Below are 22,900 nucleotides of genomic sequence, written 5' to 3'. Positions count from 1 at the left end.
TCCTCATCTGTTGAATGAGGGGGTTGGATTCAATGACCTCCAAACTCCTAGGTCTTCCTCATATGCCATGTTGCTTCTGTTTTTGAAATTAATTTGAGGTGGCAGTGATCGGCATAATAAGCTTGATGCTGGATGTGTCCTTGAGCCCTTTGAAGAAGGCAGGTTTCAACAGGGATTATTTTAGAATTGAAGGAAATTAGGTTTCTTATTTTTCTGTGTAAACTCATGCCAAGATGAGAGGTCACATAGTTCCAGTTCCCCTAGGAATCAACTCTTCTTCCAAGTGCTTGTCTTCAGTATGTGTCCTCTGACATTTCTCCCATGTCAGCAGCTGTCACGACCTAGGGAGGAATAAAAAGTTTAGAATCACAGACTCTAGAATTGGAAGGGACCATACAAGTTATGTAGTACAGCCTCACTCCCAGGGCAGGAGTTCTTTCTCTGAAAGAGTAATTCAACCACCATTTGGATATTTGTGGAGATAGGAAACTCATTCCTTTTCAAAGAACGTTGTATCACTCTCAGACAGCTAACCATTACATAACATTAAGAGTTCATCATGCACATGGCACAATCCTGAGCCCTAAGAGATTGTGGAAAAAACATGCCTGCCTTTGAGGGGTTTACATTCCCCAAAGGCTGGTCACCTGTTGTTTCTCATGACCTCTGTATAGTTCAGTGAACTTTGTAAGGCAGGTGTTGTTTGGCATGACTTGCAAAGTAAAGGTAGAAGGAGCAGAGGCTGTTTGGAATGCTGGGCCTCCCATGAGTGAAATGGAAAGTCCTGGGACAGAAACATGCATTGGGCTGAGCCTCAGGAGAAAGGAACAAGGACTTTGCCTCCAGTAGAGAGGGCCCTTCTCTGGCTAGCTTCAAATCCTTTCTTTTTGAAAATGGGAAAGAAAAAGGGAGGAAGAGGAGGAATCTGGGACTTGACTGAGGGGAAAGGGGAGGTAGCTGGGAATGGAAGAGTCTAGCTTCACGGTGGTTGTTTTGGACCCAGGTACAATGTTGTCTTCAAGTACTTGCTCAGCGTACGACGAGTGCAGGCAGAACTGCAGCACTGCTGGGCTCTCCAAATGCAGCGCAAGCATCTCAAGTCTAACCAGAGCGATGCCATTAAATGGCGCCTACGGAACCACATGGCCTTCTTGGTGGATAATCTTCAGTATTATCTCCAGGTCTGTGCTGAAAGTTGAATGGTACATGGGAGATGAAGAAAGGGCAGGAGAAAGGTCTTGCAGGGATGTTTTATTCTTGCCCTGGGGGAACGCTCATGAGAGAAAAAAATTGGCCGTGGTTTTTAGGATTGCTATGTGGAATGGTATTTATGAGGCATAAGAAGCCCCAGAAGCACTAGCAATCTCATATGAGCAGCACCACTAAGGCACTTATTAAGTTCTTGTGGATAGGATGACATTGGCATCACCCTAAAATCCTGCTCTGTTTTGTTGTGACAGGAAGCTGACCCTGAGATTTTTTGCAAGTTGTCAGTAAAGTGCAAGTCCTGACAGAACTTTCAGGTCAGGCCATATGACCAGCCTCACTAAGTTAGGAAAGGCTTCACATTAGATGGTTGATTGTCAGCTGATGAATTGGTTTGGTCACAGCAATTCACAAAGACTGTCTGCTAAAGTATAGAGTGGTGGCAATATAATTCACTGAAGGAAGCATCCTCGGGATGAAATCTCAGGTCTTTGGCATCACTGAAGTTTTGGCTTTTTGAAGTGTTCCATAAGTCTTTAAATTTTAATAAAATGTAACTGAGTCAGTCAGTATGAACATAAAACATCTGCTTTAATGACAGGAGGCTGGGTTGAACCAGGTTTTCAGCTTTCCCTGCCAATGTCATGCCACATAACAAGGGCTTTCTTGGTCAATTCAAGAGCACAGGGGAGTTTTCTGTGTTTTATTTTTCAGATGCCTCACTATCCTTTCTATCCTAGAGTGATTGTGTCCCATAAAATACTTTAATTACTTCTAATTCTCCTTCAGGTAGATGTGCTGGAGTCTCAATTCTCCCAGCTCCTCCATCAGATTAACTCCACAAGGGATTTTGAGAGCATCCAGTTGGCTCATGACCACTTCCTGAGCAACTTGCTGGCTCAGTCATTCATCTTGCTGAAACCTGTAAGTGGGGCTCGTTTGGCTTTCTGAAGTTTTTATAGCACTAAATCTTCCCCTTCTTCAGATGCTGATTGAGTTGACAAGACAACAGGCTTCCATTAATCAGATCTTTATTCCCCATTTTTGTTGGTATTTCGCAATATTTATAAATAGGAGACAGCACAGATGATATGTATTCAGGTTTCTGAGATAGATAAGGAACAGAAGAATAGTCTAAGGCAAAGGAAACAGAAACTGCTTTACATTAGCGTGTATGTGTGGTAATGATGAAAAGTAAGAGTGAGTGAAATGCTTGTTCTGCTAAAGATGTCTGTGAACTATTAGGATGGGGGTGGGGAACCTCTGGCCTCCAGGCCACATGTGACCCTCTAGGTCCTCAAGTGTGGCCCTGACTGAGTCCAAGTTTTACAGAGCAAACCCTTTTATTAAGGGGATTTGTTCTGTGTGGTTTGGATTCACTCAAGGACCTAGAGGGCCATATGTGGTCTGGAGGCTGCAGGTTCCCCACCCCTGCATTAGGATCAGCTGCCTGCCTTGGATGGTTTGAGTTCAGTTCTACTTTGGAGAGGGGATGATGGAACTAGAACTTCATCAACAAGTAGTCCTTTAGCACCTGCTCCATTAAGGCTGTATATCAGACAGTCAGGATCCAAACCTCTCAAGGAGATTACAGTGTAATTGGGAAGACAGATTATGCATACAATTGTATTGTTACTATAGCACCAAATAAATGGCACAGCCAGTAAATGCTAGAGTGCTTGGTAAAAATTAGGGCAGTCAGGGTTTCATGGAAGAAGTGGGCCTTAAGTTAGGCCTTGAAGAAAGACTTAGAGAAATGGAAAAATAAAAAGAGGAAAAAAGAAGTGTATTTTGTACATGCCATACAGGGGATATATAGAATGAATAAAGACATTCATGGATTTTCTGTGGCATGTTCAGGAGATAATGACTAGAAATTGGGAATCCCAAAGGGTAAAGTAGTTTTGAGTAACTAAAGATAATGAGTTGTTCAAACATACTGAATTTGAGGTACCATAGGACATTCCAATTGAAATGAATATATCCAGCAATCAGAGACATAAGCTTGGAGCCCAAGAAGAAAGGTTAGAATTGTAGGCGTGTTCTTGGGAATAGAAGACCCTGAATCTTCTAAGCTGTCATTCCCCATAACATGCCCATTTTCCTTCTTTTACTATTTTTTTTTTTTTAATATAGGTGTTCCACTGCCTGAATGAAATCCTAGATCTCTGTCACAGTTTCTGCTCACTGGTCAGCCAGAATCTGGGCCCTCTAGATGAGCGTGGGGCTGCCCAGCTGAGTATTCTAGTGAAGGTAAGTCTGCCAGAATGGAGCTGGACAGGGACAGTCCTGACAGCTAGAGAGTAAGCTGCCATCCTCTTCTGTGGAATTTATTTAAATGAAATTTTGCTTTTTTTCAATTAACCTAAATCTACTTTCTCTCCGTCCCACCTTCACTCATCAATGAAAAAGAAAGTAAAACAAAACTCTTGTAATAAATATGTATAGTCAAACAAAACAAATTTCCTCATTGGATAAGTTTAAAAAAACATTAAAACAAAGAAAAGGAAACTATAAACTGATATGTCTAATGAAAACAATACAAAATGTTTCAATGAAATATTTACAGGTAGACTTCAGCAACATAGCACAGACATGTCAGTATGACCACGTTGGATTTATAGCAAGAAGGCATTGTTTGTTAGATATTAGTAAAACTATAAACCTAACTGACCATGTTAATCATAATGGCAAAAATCATGATTTTATGAGATGTAGAAAAGCGTTTGACAAGATACAACACCCATTCCTGTTTGAAAAAGACTAGGAACTAGCACAGGAATAAACGTATTTTCCTTAATTTGAAAAGTAGTATTTATCTATAACCAAAGCCAGCATTATATGTAATGATAAACTTATAAGTCTTTGAATCAGATTAAGGGTAAAGTAAGGATGTCCATTATCACGACCACAATTTGATAGAATGTTGGAAATGCTAGCTAGAGCAGTAAGACATGAAAGAGAAACTGAGGCAATAAGCATGGACAGAAGAAACACAGTTACACTTTTTGCATATGATGTAATGGTTTACATAGAAAGCTCGAGAGAGTTAACTGAAGAATTAATTCAAACAACTTCAGCAAATTTACAAGATATAAAATAAACCCACAGAAATCATTAGCATTTCTGCATATTACCAACATAACTCAGGAGGAAGAGGTAAAAAGAGAAATTCTTTTTAAATAACTACAGAATGTGTAAAATACTTGAGAATCTACCTGCTAAGGTCATCACAAGAACTGTATGAATACAACTACAGAACACTCGTAACATTAAGACAAATCTGAATAATTGGAGAATATTCATTGCTCATGAGTAGGCTGAGCCAACATAATAAAAATGACTGCTGCCTAAATTAATTTACTTCTTTGGTGCCATTCAAATCAAACTATCCAAGGATTACTTTATAGAGCTAAGAAAAATAATAAAATTTATCTGAAAGAATAAAAGACTAAAAACCTCAAGGGAAATAGTGATAAAAAGAGGGAAGGAAGCAGGCCTGCAGTACCAGATGTTAAACTATACTACAAAACAGTCATCAAAATTATTTGGTACTTGTTATGAAATAGGCTGATCAGGAAAACATATTAGGTATATAATATATAGAAGCAAATGAGCCCAGTAGCTTAGTATTTGATAAACCCAAAGATCCCAGGTGTTAGGGTAAGAACTTGCTATTTGACAAAAACTTGGGAAAACTGGAAAGCAGTCTAGCAGAAACTAGTAAATAGTTTAAACATCTCATACCGTATACCAAGGTACTAGCCAAATGGGTATGTGTCTTAGACATAAGGGGTAACATCATAAATAGATTTTAAAAGCAAGGAAGAAATGACCTGTAAGATATTTGGAGAGGGGAAGAATTCATGCCCAAACAAAGAACAGAGAGGATCATAGGACAGTTTTGATTGTGCACAAAACCAGTGCAGCTAAAGTTGAAAGAGAAGCAAAAATGGAAAAATATTTACAGCAATTTTCTCTGATAATGGACATAGTTCTAAAAATTAAAGGGAAATATTTCAGATTCACAAGAATAAGTCTCCCAGTTGTCAAGTGGTCAAAGGCTATAAACAGGCAGTTTTCAGAGGAAGAAATCCAAGCTCTCAGAAGTCAAATGAAAAAAATGCCTATATCACTAATAATTAGAGAAATACAGATTAAAACAGCTCTGAGGTTCCACTTCATGTTCCTCAGTTTGGCAAAAGTGACAAAAAAGGAATATGGCAAATGCTGGAAAATATATAGGAAAATAGGCACATTAATGCATCATGTCAGTAGAGCTGTACTTGGTCTAGCCATTCTGGAAAGCAATTGGGAGCTGTGCCCCAAAAGTTAGTAGTTTTCCCTAACCTTTCCCTTCCCTCCCTCCTGAATATATCATACTTCCCCCCTCTTTCCATTCTTTTAAGATCACCAAGACATCAGCAAAACCACTCCCAGGCTTTGCCTAATTAGATTTCATATGACTCCTGGTGATGATAGGATTCAGGTGACATATCATCTCCCCATGTTTGCATGTAAGCAATTACACTTGTCTAGGCCTTTTTCATTGTTCATTTTTGTTTACCTTTTTATTTTTCTCTTAACTCCTGTGTTTGAACTTCAGAGTTTCTACCAAGCATTCATTAGGAATGCTTGAAAGTCCTCTGTTTCATTAAAAGTCAATTTTTAGTCCTGAGTATGATACTCAGTTTTACTGATGTTATTTTTGGCTCTAACCTTAAGTCTTTGGCTTTCTGAAATACTGTATTCCAAGTTCTCCATTCCTTATACTGATGGCTGCTAAATCACGTATGCTTCCAACTGTGGCTCTTTGATATTTAGATTCTTTCTTTTTGGCAACTTGGAGCATTTTTTCTTTGACCCAGAAGCTATGATGTTCCTGGGAATTTTAGTTTGGGAGTTTCTTTCTGGACGTGATTGGTCGATTCTTTCCGTTTCTGCTTTGCTCTCTAAGTTCCAAGAGATATAAGCAGTTTTCTTTTACGAGTTCTTGAAGTAAGATGTCTAGGCTCTTATTTTTGTCCATGGGCTTCAGATAGTTCAATGATTCTTAAATTTTTTTTCTCCTGATGAGGTTCCCAGTTCAGTTGTTTCTGCTGTGAGATTCCTTGCATTTTCTTCTATTTTTTCCAGCCTTTTTGACTTTTAATATTTTTTGATGCCTCATAGAATCATTGGCTTCTTTTTGGTCCATTCTAATTTCAGGAAGTTTGTTGCTTGAGCAAGGATCTGCACCTTTTGTGCCAAGCTGTTCATTCCTTTTTCAGTTTGTTCATCCATAGTTCTTGTTTCCTTTCCATTTTTTTCCTCACATGCTCTCACTTAATTTACAAAAATGCTTTTCATCTCTTTTTTTAAAAACTCTTGCTTTGTCTCTTCCAACAATTACAAGAGAGTTTGTGCCCAAGGTGTATTTTTCTTCTAGGCTTTGCTTTTAGATATTTTGGAGTAACCTTTTCATGGAGGCTTGTCTGGAGCTTCCCTGCCACCATAATAGTTACTTCCTAACTTCAAACTTGATGTTAGGCATGGGCCCTCCACACTTCTGGAGGGAAGGTCTAGGCAGATCCTGTGGCTGCTTTCTTGGAGTATTGAACGTTGTAATTTGGGGTGTCCCCAAAGTGGTCTGATCCTGAGCAAAGTCTGATCACTGCCTCTTGATCTGAGCTCTACAAGATCCTGCCCTGGGTTTGGATCTGAGCAGCAGTAGGCTGGACTTTACCCTACCAGCTACCTGGAAAGCTGCCAGTTCAGAGTGATGGAGTTGTCAGCTCCCCTTTGGTCTAGAATTCCCACGAGGGTTATTCTTCTACAGGTGATCACACTGGGCTAGAAGCTGGCACCCCATTCTGGGACCCACATCATTACTACTTCTGTACTCTCTGGTTTAGGATTACCACCCCCTGGGACAGGTTTCCTTCTCAGTCTGCCAAGAATCTGTGACCCAGCATTGGGTAGTGGCTACCAAAAGTGCCAGTTAACACCTGTTCCTGCTTTCTGTATGCAGTGCCCTAATATGGGTCTGGGGTTTCCTCTTGCCTTAGTACACAGTGTCTCCCTAAGAGCTGCAGTATTTCATGCCTGGGGTGCTCTGTACCAGACTTCATCCCCAGTATTCGCAGACCTCTCCATCTTTCTCCCTAGAATGACTTGGAGTGGACAAATGACTCAGTGTTACTTTTCCTAGATTTACCCATCAAGATTCAGTCTGGTGAGTTTTCTAAATTTGTTTGGAGTAATTTGGTTTTTTAGGGGATGGAGCTTGTTATACTGCTTCATGCTACTCTGCCCTCTTGGCTTCCTCCCAGAAACAGCTTAAAATTCTACATGTCTAAAACTGAATTCATTAACTTTCCCCAAAAAAGCTATCCTCTTCTGAACTTTCCTGTTACTGCTGAGGATAACACCAGACCTAGATCTCATCCTCAAGTCCTCACTCTCTTTTACTCCCCATATCCAATCTGTTCCTATGTCCTGTTGATTTTACATCAAAACATGTCCTATATCCCTCTCTTCTGACACTGCACCTAATGCTCTAGTACCTGCCCTTATTACCTCATTCCTTTTCTATTGAAATAGCCTACTGGTTGATCTCCCTGCCTCTAGGCTCTCCCCACTCCAGTCCACCTTCCTTCCATTCGTCTCCCAAATTAATCTTCTTAAAAGTGCAGATTTCTCCATGTCAACTTCCTACTCAGTAAATGTCAATGGCTCCCTATAACCCCCGGGATCCAGTATAAAACCCTGTTTGGCATTCAAAGCCCTCCATACCCAGCCCTCTGCTGCCTTTCTACCACGTACTCTGTGATCCAGTGTCACTGGCCTCCTTACTCCTCCTCCCACATGATTTTCTGTCTCCAAACTGCAGGCCTTGTCATTGCCCCCTATGCTTGGAATTCTCTTTCTGGTCATTTCCATTTCCTGGCTTCAAGATCCAGCTGAAACATTGCCTTCTCCAGGAAGTCTTTCTTGATCCCCTTCACTGGGAGGCCTTCCTTCTCTGGAGAATTTCAGATCTACCACGTGTCCAGCTCGTTTGTACACAGTTGTTTCCTCCTTGAGAACAGAAACTACCTTGTGCCTCTATCCGTATCTGAAGTGCTCAGCACACTCCAGGCACAATAGACGGTTAACAGATCCCTACCGGATAACTGACACTGCCTTCTGGTTCCCAGAGATGGAGGCAGCTTCCTTGACATTGTTTTAATATTTCTTGTCTCATGAAATCGTTCTCTTTTCTTTAGCCCATTCTGATTTTCATGGAGTCTTTTGCATGGGTATGGTTGTTCTTCTTGTTCAAACTATTCGTTCTCTAATTCTGTGTTCCATCCAGTTCTTTTCCTCTACTGCTTTTATGTATAAAGAAAATTGTTTAAGCTTTCAACTTGGCTAACGTGCAACTTTGTTTTGCATTACTAGACATACTTGTAATAGGTTTTGGAGTTTTTTGCTTTCTTACTGGGTTTCGTAAGGAGTGAAGGGAATGTGTGAATTTGGAACCCCCGCAAAAAACAAGAAAAAGTCTTTGTGCATTGAAAAAGTAAGCTCTTGCATCTTCCTTTCTAGGAACTTGTACTCAAGCTGTATTTTTCTTCAAGACTTTGCTTATAGATGTTTTGGAGTCATTTTTTTCTTCTGCGTCTGCTTGACTCACCAATAATTTGTTATGGTGGGATTCTTCTTTCTGTTTGCTCATTTTTCCAGCTTACTTCTCGATTTCAGTCTTTATGTGAAGTCCAGACTGGGCTATATTTGTGTCCTCTTGGGTCTTGATGCTGCGTTTTGGGGGGTATTATTGTTATTCCAAGGTCTCAGGGGAAGTTCAGGCTGGACCTGCAAGCTTCCAGTGCTCCCAGAGAGGTTTGATCCAAGGTGAAATGAGTGCCTTCCTCACGATCACAGCTCTGCAGGTTCCTGGCCTGGTTTGGGGTCTGAGCAACACAATTGGAGGCTTGCTGCTTACTGGAGTTCCAGTGGACTGCTGCTGGAATCAGCCACTATCACAGGAAAGCTCTGCAATTTAGGATGACAGAACAAAGGGTGCCCTTTGGTCTAGAATTCTTGCCTTGGTTATTATCCTACCAGCTTCAGACTAGGCTTGATGCTGAAACTGAGACCCCTTCCCACCCTCAGCTGCCAGCCCCACTCCCCAGATCAGGGCCACATAGCTTGTTTCTCAAGTTGTTGCTTGCTCAGTGCATAGCCTGGAGCCTGTGACTGCTCCTTGGCCTGTAACACCATCCCTACTAGGTACAAGACCCTTCCTCGCCCACCCTGTATCTGTGACCCAGCACTGGGTAGAGCAGTCAGTTGGCATTCGTTACTGTTCCCTGCACTTGCCCTGGTGTACAGCCACAATCAGTCCCCTGGACTTAAAGGCACTTCCTATGAAACTCTTCATCTTCTCCAGCTATAGGTAAAAGAAGAATGAGGTTTTGGGGTGAATTCGCTTGAATCCCTGTTATTCCTTCCTGCAGGGTTTTAGCCGTCAGTCTTCACTCCTCTTTAAGATCCTTTCCAGCGTCCGGAATCATCAAATAAACTCAGATTTGGCTCAACTACTGCTACGACTGGATTACAACAAGTATTACACCCAGGCTGGTGGGACTCTGGGCAGGTAGGCACAGGTTAGGTATTCAGCTGACTAGGTTCCTGGAATCATACACTGCACCGGAGGGATCTTCTACTCCAACCCCCTTATTTTACAACGAGGAAATTGACACCTAATGTCTCAGACTGCCCAAAGTCACATAAATAGCAGTACCAGGTACTGAATTCAGCTTCTCTGACTTTATATCCAGTGGGCTGCCCTCTGCCTGTGTCATGCTGCCTCATGTAAAAAGATCAAGCTTTTTTATACTGAACAGTCTCTTCAGTACGATTTTTTCTCCCTTCTTATAGTGTGGGTTTGTGAGCAAGAGGGCATAGTAGGAATCATTTGCTCAGTTTTACCATTTATCTTTCTTCAAACTTTTTCCTAAAGAGAAAAAAAAAGACTTCTTTGGTCTTAGTAATTTTTTCTAAGCCTCCTCCCAGCTGATCTTTTGATGGTAACAGAAGACAGGCTAGGAGCTATCTACGATTCCTTGATTTTGAATGTGAAACTGTCTCACATCTATAGTTTCTTTGCAGGAAAAGTATGTGATGGTGTCTTTTTCTTTTGCAGTTTTGGGGTATGAACCCTGTGGTTGAGATTCAGGAGCTAAGTTGGCAAGATTGCAGTTTCCATCCGTCCAGAGGTGATTCCGTCTGTTGCTGAAGGTTCATGGAAACAGTCTCTTCTACTTTTATAACTGAGAAATGCAGTTTAATCCGCTCTCTTGTCATGAAGCCGTTAACTTGTACTAAGGATATCATTTGTCACCATTAAAAAAAAAGTTAGCTTCATTATACATCAAAACAGAAGCGAATTTTTTTCTGGCCTTGTAGAAGAGTTTATTAATCCTCCTTCTATGAGTTTGGTGGTAAAGCATGACTTAGTTAATAGTCAAGTGACCGTGACTGAACGTGTACTTCTATTAGAAATACATTCTGAACAATCATTATAATATGACCGGAAAGTCAGATCTGCTTATGGCACACATTTGGAAAGAGGATCGTTTTTGCACATTAGATTTCTAGATGTCATTAGCAAGAAGGGCAACAGGTAAACTTTCTATTGACTTGATAGCTGTTCTTCCTTATTCACAGTTTTTCCACTGTCTTTGAAGAAGCTAAAAGATCTTAATCCATGAATCAAAAAATCAAACAACTTCCAACTATCTCAGCTTCAACTTAATGATTAAGTGGCTGTGTCTGTCAGAGAATTAAGATGTACAGAAGCTGGGGGCGGGGGGGAGGGAAATAGAATAAAGACCCCATGTGAAATTTCAGCTATAAAAGGGCATTAGTAGTTTAAGTCACAAATTCCACACCCAACTATATTAGTGCTACGAAAGCAGAAGCAATTAGCAGTTGTTTTTTTGTTTTTTTCTGGGGGGTGATGGGTGGTATTTCAGAGGTATGGGAGACTCCCCTCCCTCCATCAATGCAGCTCTGCAGCCAGTCTGCAACTCAGGCCTTAGAGGTACCCAGAGCGCCAAGGAGTTAAGTGGAAATAGTCTGTGTGGCAGAGACAGGGCTTGAACCTAGGTCATCAGGAGTGTCGTAACACCATCAAAATAAATATTTATTAAACCCTCACCACGGTACTGGCTTCTCTGTGTAGCAGATTAAAACTAGTCTAATATCCCCTCACTCTTCAAGGCAGTCAGTCACTGAGCAGGGATTTTCCCATTGATGTCTCTTAGAAAGCAGGAGGAAAGGGGAGATATTCAGGTATCTCCTAAAAAAGATGGATGGAGGTGGTCTCTCCTTCTACCACAGACCTCAAAGGGACTACCTTAACTGGTTTTGGTAGTAAGGGCCATGGTTACAGTAATTAAATGTATGCCTTTTTGGAGTTTTGAAAATTTCTAAGTGTTCAGGCAGCTACTTCATTTTATAGGACTTCAGAGCTTTTGACCCGGTCCCAGCCCAATCCTAGACTCTCCGCTAGCTAGCTCCACAGGACAGCTTACCATACTTCAAAGGAAAGCCCTTCAGAGTTCAGTGGGGTCTTAGCATCCCTAAGTTTAGTAATTTCATATTTGAGAAAGTATATGTAACTTACCAGTCCTATACTCACTGGAAAGAAATATTTTAAGGCAAAGAATATTCTCCACTTATCTTTGGAATGTCTTGGTACAAAATTAACTAGAAAAAACAAAAATGGTCACCACTAAGCCTACTAAATACCAAATAGCAAATCTGAAAGCCCCTCATCCCCCTTATCTGCAAGGCCAGATGCTCCTCTTCCAAAAGGTGATGAGGACTCTCTTCTGCTTAAAAGTCGTACAGTTGGGAGTTCTTGATCATTTTCCTGACATGGACCCCCTCTGGCAGTCTGGTGAAATCTGTAGATCCACTCCTAAGAACTGTTTTCACATTCATGAAATACATAGGATTACAAAGGAAACCAATTATATTGAAATACATTTCTCAAAATACTAAAAACAAGTGGTTCAAGCACCTCTGCCATACAGGTAATGTTCTTTTCTCCTATTCCTTCCTTCCAAAAGAAACTCAGAAAAAAACAAAGGATAAAGAATCAGTTACTACAACCAAAGAGATTCAACATTTATTTTATCATAAAAGTTCAGCAAAGAAAACTATATACAATGATCCATGCATGAAGTCCGGTTACACACAAGACACATTTAAAACCTGGTTAAAACACAGTCTTCACAACAGCAGGGAATGAAATTGATGGGGCCGAGCATCTTCAGTCAGCGACATAATCATGTTTATATTTCGGATGCTGCTTGAATCCAACTCTCTCCCCAGCAATGAGGCACTGGATCACCCACTCTTGTGACACCACGGGCAGCTGTAACGCTTCTGCACACTTCAGCACTGAGGAAGGGCACGAGGGGTCTGTCACCACAACGTCAAATACCCCCAAAGCAACATCTGAAAGAACGAGCAGAAAACAAATGGAAAGAAATACATCACAGCCCTCTGTTATGAGGAAGGACGTGCCCTCTAGCCAGCCCATTCCACTTTGCCCAAACTAGAGACCTGTTCCGTCCATCAAATATCTATTTGAATTAGGACGTTTCAGTAGAAGGATACCATAGTGAGCGTCCCTGAACCCAGAGAATGGTTGTGTCTGGGAAAAGGTTTGGCAAATACATCACTGGAACCAAGCGGAAACTAAGAACAGCCCTGTGCTGGTGTCATGGTGGCTCACCTCACCTCTTCAAGTTGCTTGTCTTCTCTCAGTAGAACACGAGCAAGATCTACCTGTCAGGACAGGAACTTTGACCACAAGGCCCAGTCATTATAAAAGCTAGCCTGCCGTTGGCAAGAGGAACAATGCACTTCTTGGGGAAGCAGGGGCTTCCTAACATCCTTTCAATAGATACCTTTGTTCTGGGCAACTGAGTGGTGCTGCTTCACTGAGGCTGCTCCCCCAGTCATGAGGATCTCAGACCAGAGTTCCAGGAAATTTTGCTGCTGGTCGGATACTAAAAGGACCTTCAGATTATGGAAAGGATTCTCACGGGGGTGCCTACAAAAAAGGGAACAGAATCAAAGATGGAAAAGAGCAAACGCAGGTCTTCATCTTCTTTGGGGGAAAACAAGAGAATCAATAACCCTACATAGAGAGTTCTCGTATATTTGGATGTTTTGTAAAGCAGGCTTCCTGAAGGAGCACGCTCTTGCACATTCACAATTTCTGCAAATAAAGCCTTCAAAACTCTTCTTTTTAGGCCTTCGTGTGGAGATCCTCGTAGGCTTACCCCCTCCACTGCTCTGATTATCTCAAGTCTAACTGGTCCTCTGGTTCAGGGTCACTCCCGAACCTATCCTCCCAGAGGTCAGAAACATTTTTAAATGCTCTAAATTATGCAAATCCTTGTACACATTTCAAAAACCTTAACTTCAGGACTAATTCTCTTGGATCCCATTGGTGAACCAGTTTAGCTCTACACAATCCTTTCTTGAGTCCCTAGGCCCCTTATCCTATCACTGATTGTAAGCTGCCAAGCCTCAGCCTTGGATCGTTCCTGGCACAAGTGCTGCTGAACAAAGGCAGATGAGACCCTTGCCTCCTTGTATTTTATGGGAAAAAACTGAGGTCATTCACCGTAAGGTACGTCTTCTCCTTCCTCACACTCAGATACCTTCTGTTACTGTATGTCCTTCACTCCTATCCCACACGAAGAAGTGGGGCTTAACAAGGCTGATCTCTACACTTGTTCAAGAGATCCCATTCCATCCCATTCCCTCCAAAAGACTGCCCCATTTGTCATTCCTATTTTGTAACATTTCTTTTTGCGAATTTTTTATTTTAAATTTAAATACAAAGTGAGAAAAGAAAAGAAAACCTGCCCTGTATACAGTAGACCGTAAGAGGATTCAATATAAAAATACATTTCCATTTCAAGAAAATCTATAAGATAAACACTACACGTTGTTTTCAAAGTTGCCCAGCTTTGCTTCTTTGTTGGTTTTGTCCTTTTTACTTTATTTTGCCCCTCCCTTTCCTCCCACCCTAGAGGAGGCTACAATGAAGTATGGATCTGGGGACATATACATAGATATCTACAAATATATCCATATATACTTAAGCAAAAATATCTAAGACATACTATGCTTACTTCCTCCCATCATCTGTTCTCTGAAGGTAGATAGCATCTTCCTTCATAGATGAAAGTCTCCATGTTTTTCTACAACAACCAGCTCATCATTTCCTACACCACGGAAAAATTCCAACCCAATCACATCCTATTTGAGAGACTGTCTAGGAAACTATTTTCCCACTTTTCTGCATTCCTTCTATTCTTCACTGCATATGTTTTATCTGTGTAAGAAAGTTTTCATTAAAAATAATTGAAATTATCCTTGTTTACAACAATGCTCTCACATTATAATACAGTCTAAGTCTTGATGCTGCTGAATCTTCCTTGACATATTTTTTCCTGGTTTCTTTGAAGTTTCTGACCTTTTGTTCTTAGAAATGACCTTTGTTGTTGTTTCTAACTCGGTAAAATAATTTTTTAGTAATTTAATTGGGAAGACGCTGAATAGATTAGTTAGGTAAAACTGTCATTTAAAAATTTACATTGGCTTTGCCTACCCATGATCAATAAATAAACATTACTTCAATTATTTAGATCTGAGTCAAGTGTTTCAGGGTCATGTTCATACACTTCCTGTGTCTGTTCTGGCAGGAATGTGTCCAGGTGTTTTAAATGGTCCAAGACAATGTTGAATAACATCATCGACACAGTGTCGCTTTTCTATCTTTTACTTTTGATTAAACCTATTTAACTTTAAGCTGTGTCTTCGATCATGATTACCATCCCTGCTCTTTTTTACATACGAACGTCTACCCCTGTCCTTTATTTTATCTTTGTGTTCATCTCTCATTTTTGTTTCCTGAAAGCAACAAACTCTTTAATTAAAATTTTTAATCTGCTATCCGTTTCCATTCTGTGGGTAAATTTGCCCCATTCACAGTCTAAGCTACAATGATCTGTTGTGCATTTTCCTCCCTATTCTCACCCTATTTATTCTATCCCCCCCCCCCAGTCCTCCGCTTTACTTCTCCCTGCTACCTTGCCCTCTTATTCCTTAACCTACCCACCCCTCTGAAGTCCTTCCTTTATCCTCTCCCCTTATCCTCTCCCCTCCTGAATTTAGAAGACTTTTATACATACCTACCTACATGTGTTTCCCTCTCTAATCCACTTCTGAGGAGAGTAAGGTTGCAGCACGCCTCCCCACTAGCTTCTTCTGTACAAGTTTTTCCTTTCATGCCCCATCTGTACTAGATAACCGAGCCCTCGTTTGCTTGGATGTTATGTATTATATTTCCCCTTTTCAGTTCCTTTATTGTCCATTTTCTTCCCCATGCAGGACTGTACTTCACTTTGTTGGATAAATTACCCTTGCTTATTACCCCAGCTCTTTCCCGCTACAGGACACAGCAGCTGTCTGATCTTGCGTCATCCTTATTGTAGGTCCACGATATCTGGGTTGTTTTTTTCTTGTTGCTTCCACGATTTCCTCCTTAACCTGGGAGCTCCGAAGCTTGGCCATGATGCTCCTCTAAGTTTACGTCCTGAGCTCTCTTTCAGGGGATGATCAGTGCAATTCTTCTATTTCAACTTTACCTTCTTGTTCTAGAACTTCAGGACAATTTTTCCTTGATAATTTCTTAGAGTATTGTATAAAGATTCCTTTCTTCAGTGTAGTTTTCAGGGTCTGACTATTCTTATATTTCTCTCCTTGATCTGTTCTCCAGATCAGTTGTTTTTCTGATGAGATATTTCACTTTCTCTTCTATTTTTTCATTCTTTTGATCTTGTCTGATGATTTCGTGGTGTTCTAGAACATCATTAGCTTCCCCTTGCCCAATTCTAATTTTCAAGGAATTATTTTCTTCCTTAAGTTTTTGATTCTCCACTTCCAGTTGGTTGGTTTTCTTTTCCTAATTTTCTTGATTTTTTTTTTCTTTTTTCTTTTTTCTAATTTTTCCTTGATCTCTCTTGATTTTTAAAGTCCTTTTTAAGTTCTTCCAAGAACTCTTTTTGGGGCCATTTGACGTTTCTCATTAAAATAGGAGTGGCTTTTTTAGCTCCATTATCTTCTTCTCAATAGTAACCCAGATCTTCTCTATCCCCATTGTAATCATCTGTGGTTGGGTTCTTTCTCCTTTCTTTACTTATTTCATTCATTTACTGATTGTTTTATTTTATTGTTAGCAGCTGTCAGTGCAATCACGTTCTAGTCCCAAGGTACAGGGAATGCTGCCCCAAGCCTCGGATCTTTCCTACTGTTACATGGGACCCACCCTAGAGCTCTTCTCTCCACTCCTAGGCCACACATGATTTTGCTCCCTCTGGTTCCTCGGGTGGCTGCAAACTACAGCTGTCATTTCTGCCCTGGAACTGAAGCCAGGTATTCTGCTGTCCTGCAAGTGCCCACAGCCAACAGGGTCCCTGCCCCTTGCTACTGCAGTCACTAGGTGTGTGCTAGCTCCTCCTCCCTGCAGCCAGTCTGGGACACATCTGGTCAGCACAGCTGTGCTTGGTGTCCCTTGGCAGTGGAAAGTCCTTCAATCTTCTATTCAGCTTTCAGACACCCCCACCTCCCACCTCATCTCCCCAACACTGTTCTGGAGATGAAAGTTTCTGAAGCTGGGGCTGCCTATCAACCTAGCTGCCCCAGGGCTTGTTTGTTCACTCTGTGGGATTGGCTTGGAGGTGTCTGCACTTCATTCAGATAGAAACTCAGGCCCCTGGAGTTTGGGTCTTTCCTGGAATCTTCTCAAACTGTGTTAGGCAACAACTGCTTTACCCCTTTATTTCTGCTGCTCTTAAGCAAGGTCTTTCTTTTGTGGAGAAAATGTGGAGAGCTGAAAGTTTTCTAACCTACATGACTATCTTCCCAGAATCCTCTCTTTATAACTTATTTTTCATATTTCATTGCCTCCTCGTTTCCTTTCTACTGCCTAGAGAAACATAGACAACGTATCTCCTCCATCCTGAAAAAAACAGCACTTGATCCTTCCATCCCTTAAATCATCCTGTATCTCTTCTGCCCTGTAAGACTAAACCTGAAAAAGCCATCTGTAACAAGCGCCTTTCTCTCCTCTCACTCTCTTCTTAACGCCTTGCAACCTGGCTTCCAGCTTCATCAATCTACTGAAATTGCTCTCTCCAAAGTCACCAACGATCTCTTAATTGCCAAAACCAACGGGCTTTCTCAGTCCTCATTCCCTTCGACCAAACCAGAGCCTTTGATACTTTCTTCTCTCCAGGTCTTTTAGACGTTACTGTCTCCTGGTTCTCCTACTTATTAGACAGCTCGGTTTCAGTGTTCATGCCCTCTAATTACAGGTGTCACACAGGGTTGTGTCCTGAGCCCTGTTCCTTTCTCCCTCTATCCTACTTCACTTGGTAATCTCATAGTTCCCATGAATTTAATTCTCTTCTCTGTGTTGATTTTCAAATTTACCTGTCCCAACTTCTCCTGATGTTCAATCTCTCATTTCCAACTTCTTTTCAGACATCTCAAACTAAACACATCTAAAAATCACTCATCTCTCCCCCTAAACATTCTCCCCCACCCCATTTCCCTATTTCTGTCAAATGTAACACCATCCTCTTAGTCCCTCGGGCTCATAATGTAGGAGTTGTTCTGGACTCTTTACTATCTCTCATTCCCATATCCAATCTGTGGCCAAGGCCTGTTGATTTTACCTTTGCAACATCTCTCAAATATGTCCCCTTCTCTCCTCAGACAGGCCACAGCCTGGTACAGGCCCACCTGCTTCCGATCTCTTCCTGCTCCTGTCCACCCTCCAGCCACCAAAATCATTTTCTTGAAGTGCAGGTCTGACCATGTCAGCCCTCCACTACTCAATACACTCCAATGGCTCCCTATTGCCTCCAGGATCAAATATAAAATATAAATATAAAATTCTGCTTGTTTTTAAAATCTCATTTTCTACAGAAAGACTTTCCCAACCCCTCTTAATTCTAGTGCCTTCCTTCTTTTAATTATTTCCTGTTTATTCTGTATTCCACTTACTTGTACATAACTATCTGCATCTCTCCCATTAGACTGTAAGGTCCTAGAGGGCTGGGATTGTCTTTTTTATCCCTAGTACTTAGCACAACACCCAGCACGTAATATGCACTTAATAAATGCTTACTGAGTGAGAAGCCTTTCTCACCCAAAGCTTATCACTGCACACAGTACTGCCCTGCCCAGGTTCTCACTTGCACATTTGCTACAATGCTACTGAATTCAAAATGGACTTCAGAATCCTTACCATTCCAGGATCCTCTCTTCCTGAAGACTGTACCCAGCTGGCAGCAAGTAATTTCGATAGTTCTGGAGCTGGTTGGCATGGCAGCTGTCGTGGACCCAGACATGAGACACACAAGGGATCCCACTGGCAAGGCACAAGAAGTACTTGCGGGTCCGACAGTGCTGATCCGCAATCAGAAGACACTGATAGGCCACATTACACTGAGAAGGAAGAAATTCAGCAGATACACTCAGTGATTTTGTTCTAAGATGATCGCTGAAAGGTATTCCCAACAAATTGAGAGGGGAACTGAGACGAAGCCCTCCAGACAGTACCATGTGCCTTAGCCCGTCCAGGTGCCAAAAAAGCTTCTTATTTCCCTTTAATGCAACTCACCAAACCTCCAGAATGCCCTAATGCCCCTGCAGAAATTCGCAAATAATGCCAGTCTACAGGCCAAAAATCAGAAATGTGAAGTGCAAATTTCTTTCCAATTCCAATCCCCATCTTTTCTGTTCCTAGCAACAGTATTCTCCCCATGCTAAGCCTCAACTTTATGCCCTACTTACCCCAGCATCTGATGTACAGCAACTTCATGTAGCTACAAAAGAGGAAATGCTCACCTGGGCTTCATTGAAGTCTTCAAGAATGTAGCCAGCTCCTGCTCGAAGCTGGGACTCTGTATACTGCTTGTTGTAAGGGGGAGCTTCCAAAAATTCTACATCAAGTGAGAAGAACCAGTAAAATCCAGTTATTGCCAGAAACTTCTCATTTGTGATCTCCTATTTTATACTTGGCTTCCTACTACCCATTCTCCCACTCCCCAGCTGTCTCCAAAGCCAGTTCAAGGGTCTCCCCATGGATCAAAAGAGTTCTTGAAAGGTGGAAAAGGCTGCCAGAAGAAAGGGTGGTGGGACAGTTGAGGAATGGAGATAGGACAATAAAGGTGGAAGGAATATCGAGAATCTTCCCAGTCAGGACTGCATCTAGACCATGGCTGCTTACAGGGATTGAAATCCCCCAACTTCCCAGGATAGTCTGTTCCAATGTTTAATAACCCTTACCATCAGGAAGTTCTTCCTTATGTCTAACCTAAATCTCTCCTGCTGCAAACTAGCCCATTTCCTCTAGTTCTGTCCTCTGTGGAGATGAAGAACAACTGATGAGTACTCTCTTTACATAGACCTTCACACATCCCCCTCATTCACACTTTCCCCCCACCCACACTAACACTTAATGTGCCCAAAACGCTGGAGGCAGAGGCCGGGCAGGGGGAGCAGTACAGGAGTGCTGGAGGACAAAAAGGGAGACATCCCAATGTAATTTATGGATTATCCGGAAAAACTGTCTCAATTTTTGTTGAAAAATTTTTCTAGAATGTATTATTAGCCAACGCCTTAGTAGAGGATAATAAAAGAAAACCTGTTATTTGATAAATCAGATATTATATTTAGATGAAATCTGAATATTAATGATTACCATATAATCTTAAAGTTGCTGTAGAAGGTGGCAGTCACTGATACCAGGTTCTATCCTGAAAGCTTTAGGGGTGTTGTTTTTAAACAAATCCTCAATCAATTTTTTTTTCTTTTGGGTCACTTACTCCTCTCCAATGTAAATGGAATATAGAAATTACAAATGAGAGAGAAAATTCTGGTTAAGGCTTCTAGCCGACTGGATTCAGATTAATTTGTTTTAATGTTAAAAAAAAAAAAAAAACAAAACCCAATCCAGTGCATGGTTTTCTATTTCAACCCTCCACCCTCCCCATCAAAAATTTCCAGAAATAATCACCTTACTCTATAATATTAGCTCATATTTATATATAATGCCTTTAAGTTTATAAAGTACCTTCCCCACAGCAACTATTGTGAGGTGCACAGTGAAATGTTAGCTTCGTCTTAGAGAAGAAAGGAAGGCACAAATGTTAAGCTACTTGCCTAAGGTCACACAACTAATAAACAGGAGAGCTAAAAACTGAACCTGGGAGATATCCTCCAGTCCACTATTCTAGGTCAAATATAAAACAGCACTCCAGGAGAAAATCAGAGCTGCAGGTCCCTGCTTCCGGTACCACCTCACACACTCAATGAACTCCTGAGCCAGTCATTTACATCTAATGCCTCAACCTATTGATGTTTTCCACCAAGTTTCTGTTTGCTCTTCCTCTAATTATTCCTCTTTTGTGCAGACTTTAGCTACTCTATATCTCTCTTAAAATAAATACCAAAACTGGACATCTACAAAGGTCTGACCCGACACCACAAGAATACAATGCAGCGTCATTATGTTGACTTAATAGTCCGTGATGATGAGTCACATTCACCTTCTAGTACATTAGTAATTTCATTTCAATTGTTTTTTGTTATAGGATTGCTAGTTTTGTGCCTATTTAGGTTTTAACCTCCAACCGTATTGTCTTATATATTCTCTAATTTATCCCAGTTACTACGGATTCAACGTCTGTATTTGGAGATACAATTTTCCCTACCTGATGGGACAGAACCAAAAACTGAATGGATTCTTAACAGTCCTAGAACCAACCACTTTAACCCGTCATCCCATATAAATCCCCAGGATGACCTCATGCTCCTTCCCTTCTCAGAGTCCAGTTACTTGGGAATCAATGCTGTTACATGATTATAGTGCATGAAAATGAGGACGATGAAATGGGGATTTTTATCATCAAAATTCTTAAGGGTGAGAAGCAGAAGGCTGGGAGAAAGAGAAGCAAGAAAGGAGAAAGAATATGAATGAGAACAAGATCTGGCAACATTAGGAAGGTAAAGAAAAATGAGGCCCCAAATATCAATGTCCCCTTTTCAGAACACAAATTACCTATACAATCAAATCCAAATATATAATCAGCTTAGAAGCCAGTTAACAAGCTATATATTTTTGGATTCCAATGAGTTCAAGAGGAAGCCTTTCTATTACACCTCAATTCTCTTTAGTGGGAAAAGCTCATCCACTTCCTGTCCCTTCCATGCCCCTATTCATTCTCCAAGTTATAAAACACACCACCAGTAACAAAAAATGAAGCACAATTGCTTCTCTTTTCTGCTAAAGTGATTCCCTGTAGCCTTCCAAGATGTCTCCTGCAAATCCTGCCCTCCTTTACATTTTTCCCATTTCTCTGAATACTTGGCACTTATCAGAAAATCCAAATTTTGGCTAACATTCAACTAATATTAACATTGTACAGGGAGGTTTGGCTAATGTTAAAAATTCAGCAAAAATAAATAGCTTGTTCATTAACTGGGGTTAGAGACACAACCCTGAAGAGCTACTATGGCTGCTGATCACTAATGGTGATACTACCGCCAAATACAGTTTGCTCTTCCAAGACTTAATGTCAGCCAGAAATCCGTAGCTAGTGTTCAAATATCACATTAGAGAAAAGTCTGAGCCTTAGCCATAATGGGTAGATTGATGTGTTTTTGTCAGCCATTCTTATTTAAATTCATACTTTCCTTTTTTCCCCCTTAAGAGTCTTAAGACTCAAGACTTTCTGAAGGCAGAGAACAAGTCTTTCTCATAACTCCCCATGATGTTATTAACATAATTGTACGTTTAGTTTGCAGTCAAATGGATGAAAAATGTCTAGAAATTGCTTGTTGACAGTCCTTGACAGAAGACCTGCTATCGCCACATATCCCCCCTTCCAAAGTCCCCTGAAAGCCAGTTGCCTTTCTCCCCCTCCCACCAGTTCTGCTACAGCCTTTTCCTTAAAACTTGGATAGGAAAGACGTCGGCTACTTAGAGGAGGCGTGTTTGCTTTCCTCCGTCCTTAGTTCAGGGTCGATTTCCACTTGTTTTAGAGCTTCTCTACATGACAAAGGGCACCAAGCACAGGCTTACTAAACAAGTGGAGCAACTAGAATAAATATGAGGGAAATGGGAAGCTATGTCAGAAACCCACAAATTTCCATGGGAAATGAGGACAGTGGTCTCACCCTCCTCTTCCTCACTGCTCCCAGTAGGACCATCTGGCAATTTAGATCGGTTGGCTAGCTTATCGTTGGCTGTGGCCATGGTGAGGAGAAAAGCATAGCCCAGAAACAAAGTCTTGTTGTGGGGTAACGGTCCCCTCTGGTCTTCCAAAGCTAATGGCTCTCCAGCATTGTCTCCACCTTCGCATGGACTCACAAATTCTCCTACTCCCACGGTACCTGGTTAAGAACAAAAACACCATTATTACAGAGAACTCTCACGTTGTACCAGAGCCAAGGAACCTAAGAATATAGCATTCTACACACAGTAGGCACATATAAATGTTCGTTAAATTAAATGAATCCTACCTGCCTGAGTACAAAGTAGTATACAACATTCCACTCTATTTTG

General features: G+C 41.2%; 2 protein-coding genes across 9 annotated transcripts in view; one reads left to right on the top strand and one right to left on the bottom strand.

Moving 5' to 3' along the window:
• LOC140513829 (gamma-tubulin complex component 4-like) overlaps positions 1-11,391 on the top strand; it is a 28,732-nt gene extending 17,341 nt beyond the window's left edge. The window contains exons 14-18 of the mRNA XM_072623836.1: positions 1,004-1,181; positions 1,996-2,130; positions 3,343-3,459; positions 9,687-9,826; positions 10,376-11,391. Of these exons, the coding sequence (XP_072479937.1) occupies positions 1,004-1,181; positions 1,996-2,130; positions 3,343-3,459; positions 9,687-9,826; positions 10,376-10,388 (583 nt within the window). The 3' untranslated portion in view covers positions 10,389-11,391. The remainder of the gene's footprint in view (positions 1-1,003; positions 1,182-1,995; positions 2,131-3,342; positions 3,460-9,686; positions 9,827-10,375) is intronic.
• Positions 11,392-12,341: 950 nt separating this feature from the next.
• The window catches only part of LOC140513765 (TP53-binding protein 1-like), a 130,786-nt gene continuing 120,227 nt past the window's right edge, over positions 12,342-22,900 (bottom strand). For 5 of the 8 annotated variants that reach the window (XR_011970309.1, XM_072623698.1, XM_072623699.1 and 2 more), the window contains 5 exons: positions 22,513-22,728; positions 19,180-19,274; positions 18,578-18,777; positions 13,155-13,300; positions 12,342-12,699 (listed from right to left, as the gene is read on the bottom strand). Coding sequence is in view for 5 of the 8 variants with exons in the window: in XM_072623698.1 (XP_072479799.1) it covers positions 12,512-12,699; positions 13,155-13,300; positions 18,578-18,777; positions 19,180-19,274; positions 22,513-22,728 (845 nt within the window). In the remaining 3 variants the exon portion in view is untranslated. Of the gene's footprint in view, positions 12,700-12,979; positions 13,301-18,577; positions 18,778-19,173; positions 19,275-19,620; positions 19,697-22,512; positions 22,729-22,900 lie in introns of those variants that run through there. The other 3 variants (XR_011970310.1, XR_011970308.1, XM_072623702.1) reach the window with 3 other exon arrangements.

This window comes from Notamacropus eugenii, chromosome 7 (assembly GCF_028372415.1).
Source record: "Notamacropus eugenii isolate mMacEug1 chromosome 7, mMacEug1.pri_v2, whole genome shotgun sequence".
NCBI lineage: Eukaryota > Metazoa > Chordata > Mammalia > Diprotodontia > Macropodidae > Notamacropus > Notamacropus eugenii.
Note: the sequence above shows the minus strand (reverse complement) of the source record. Positions and strands in the feature narration are given on the sequence as shown.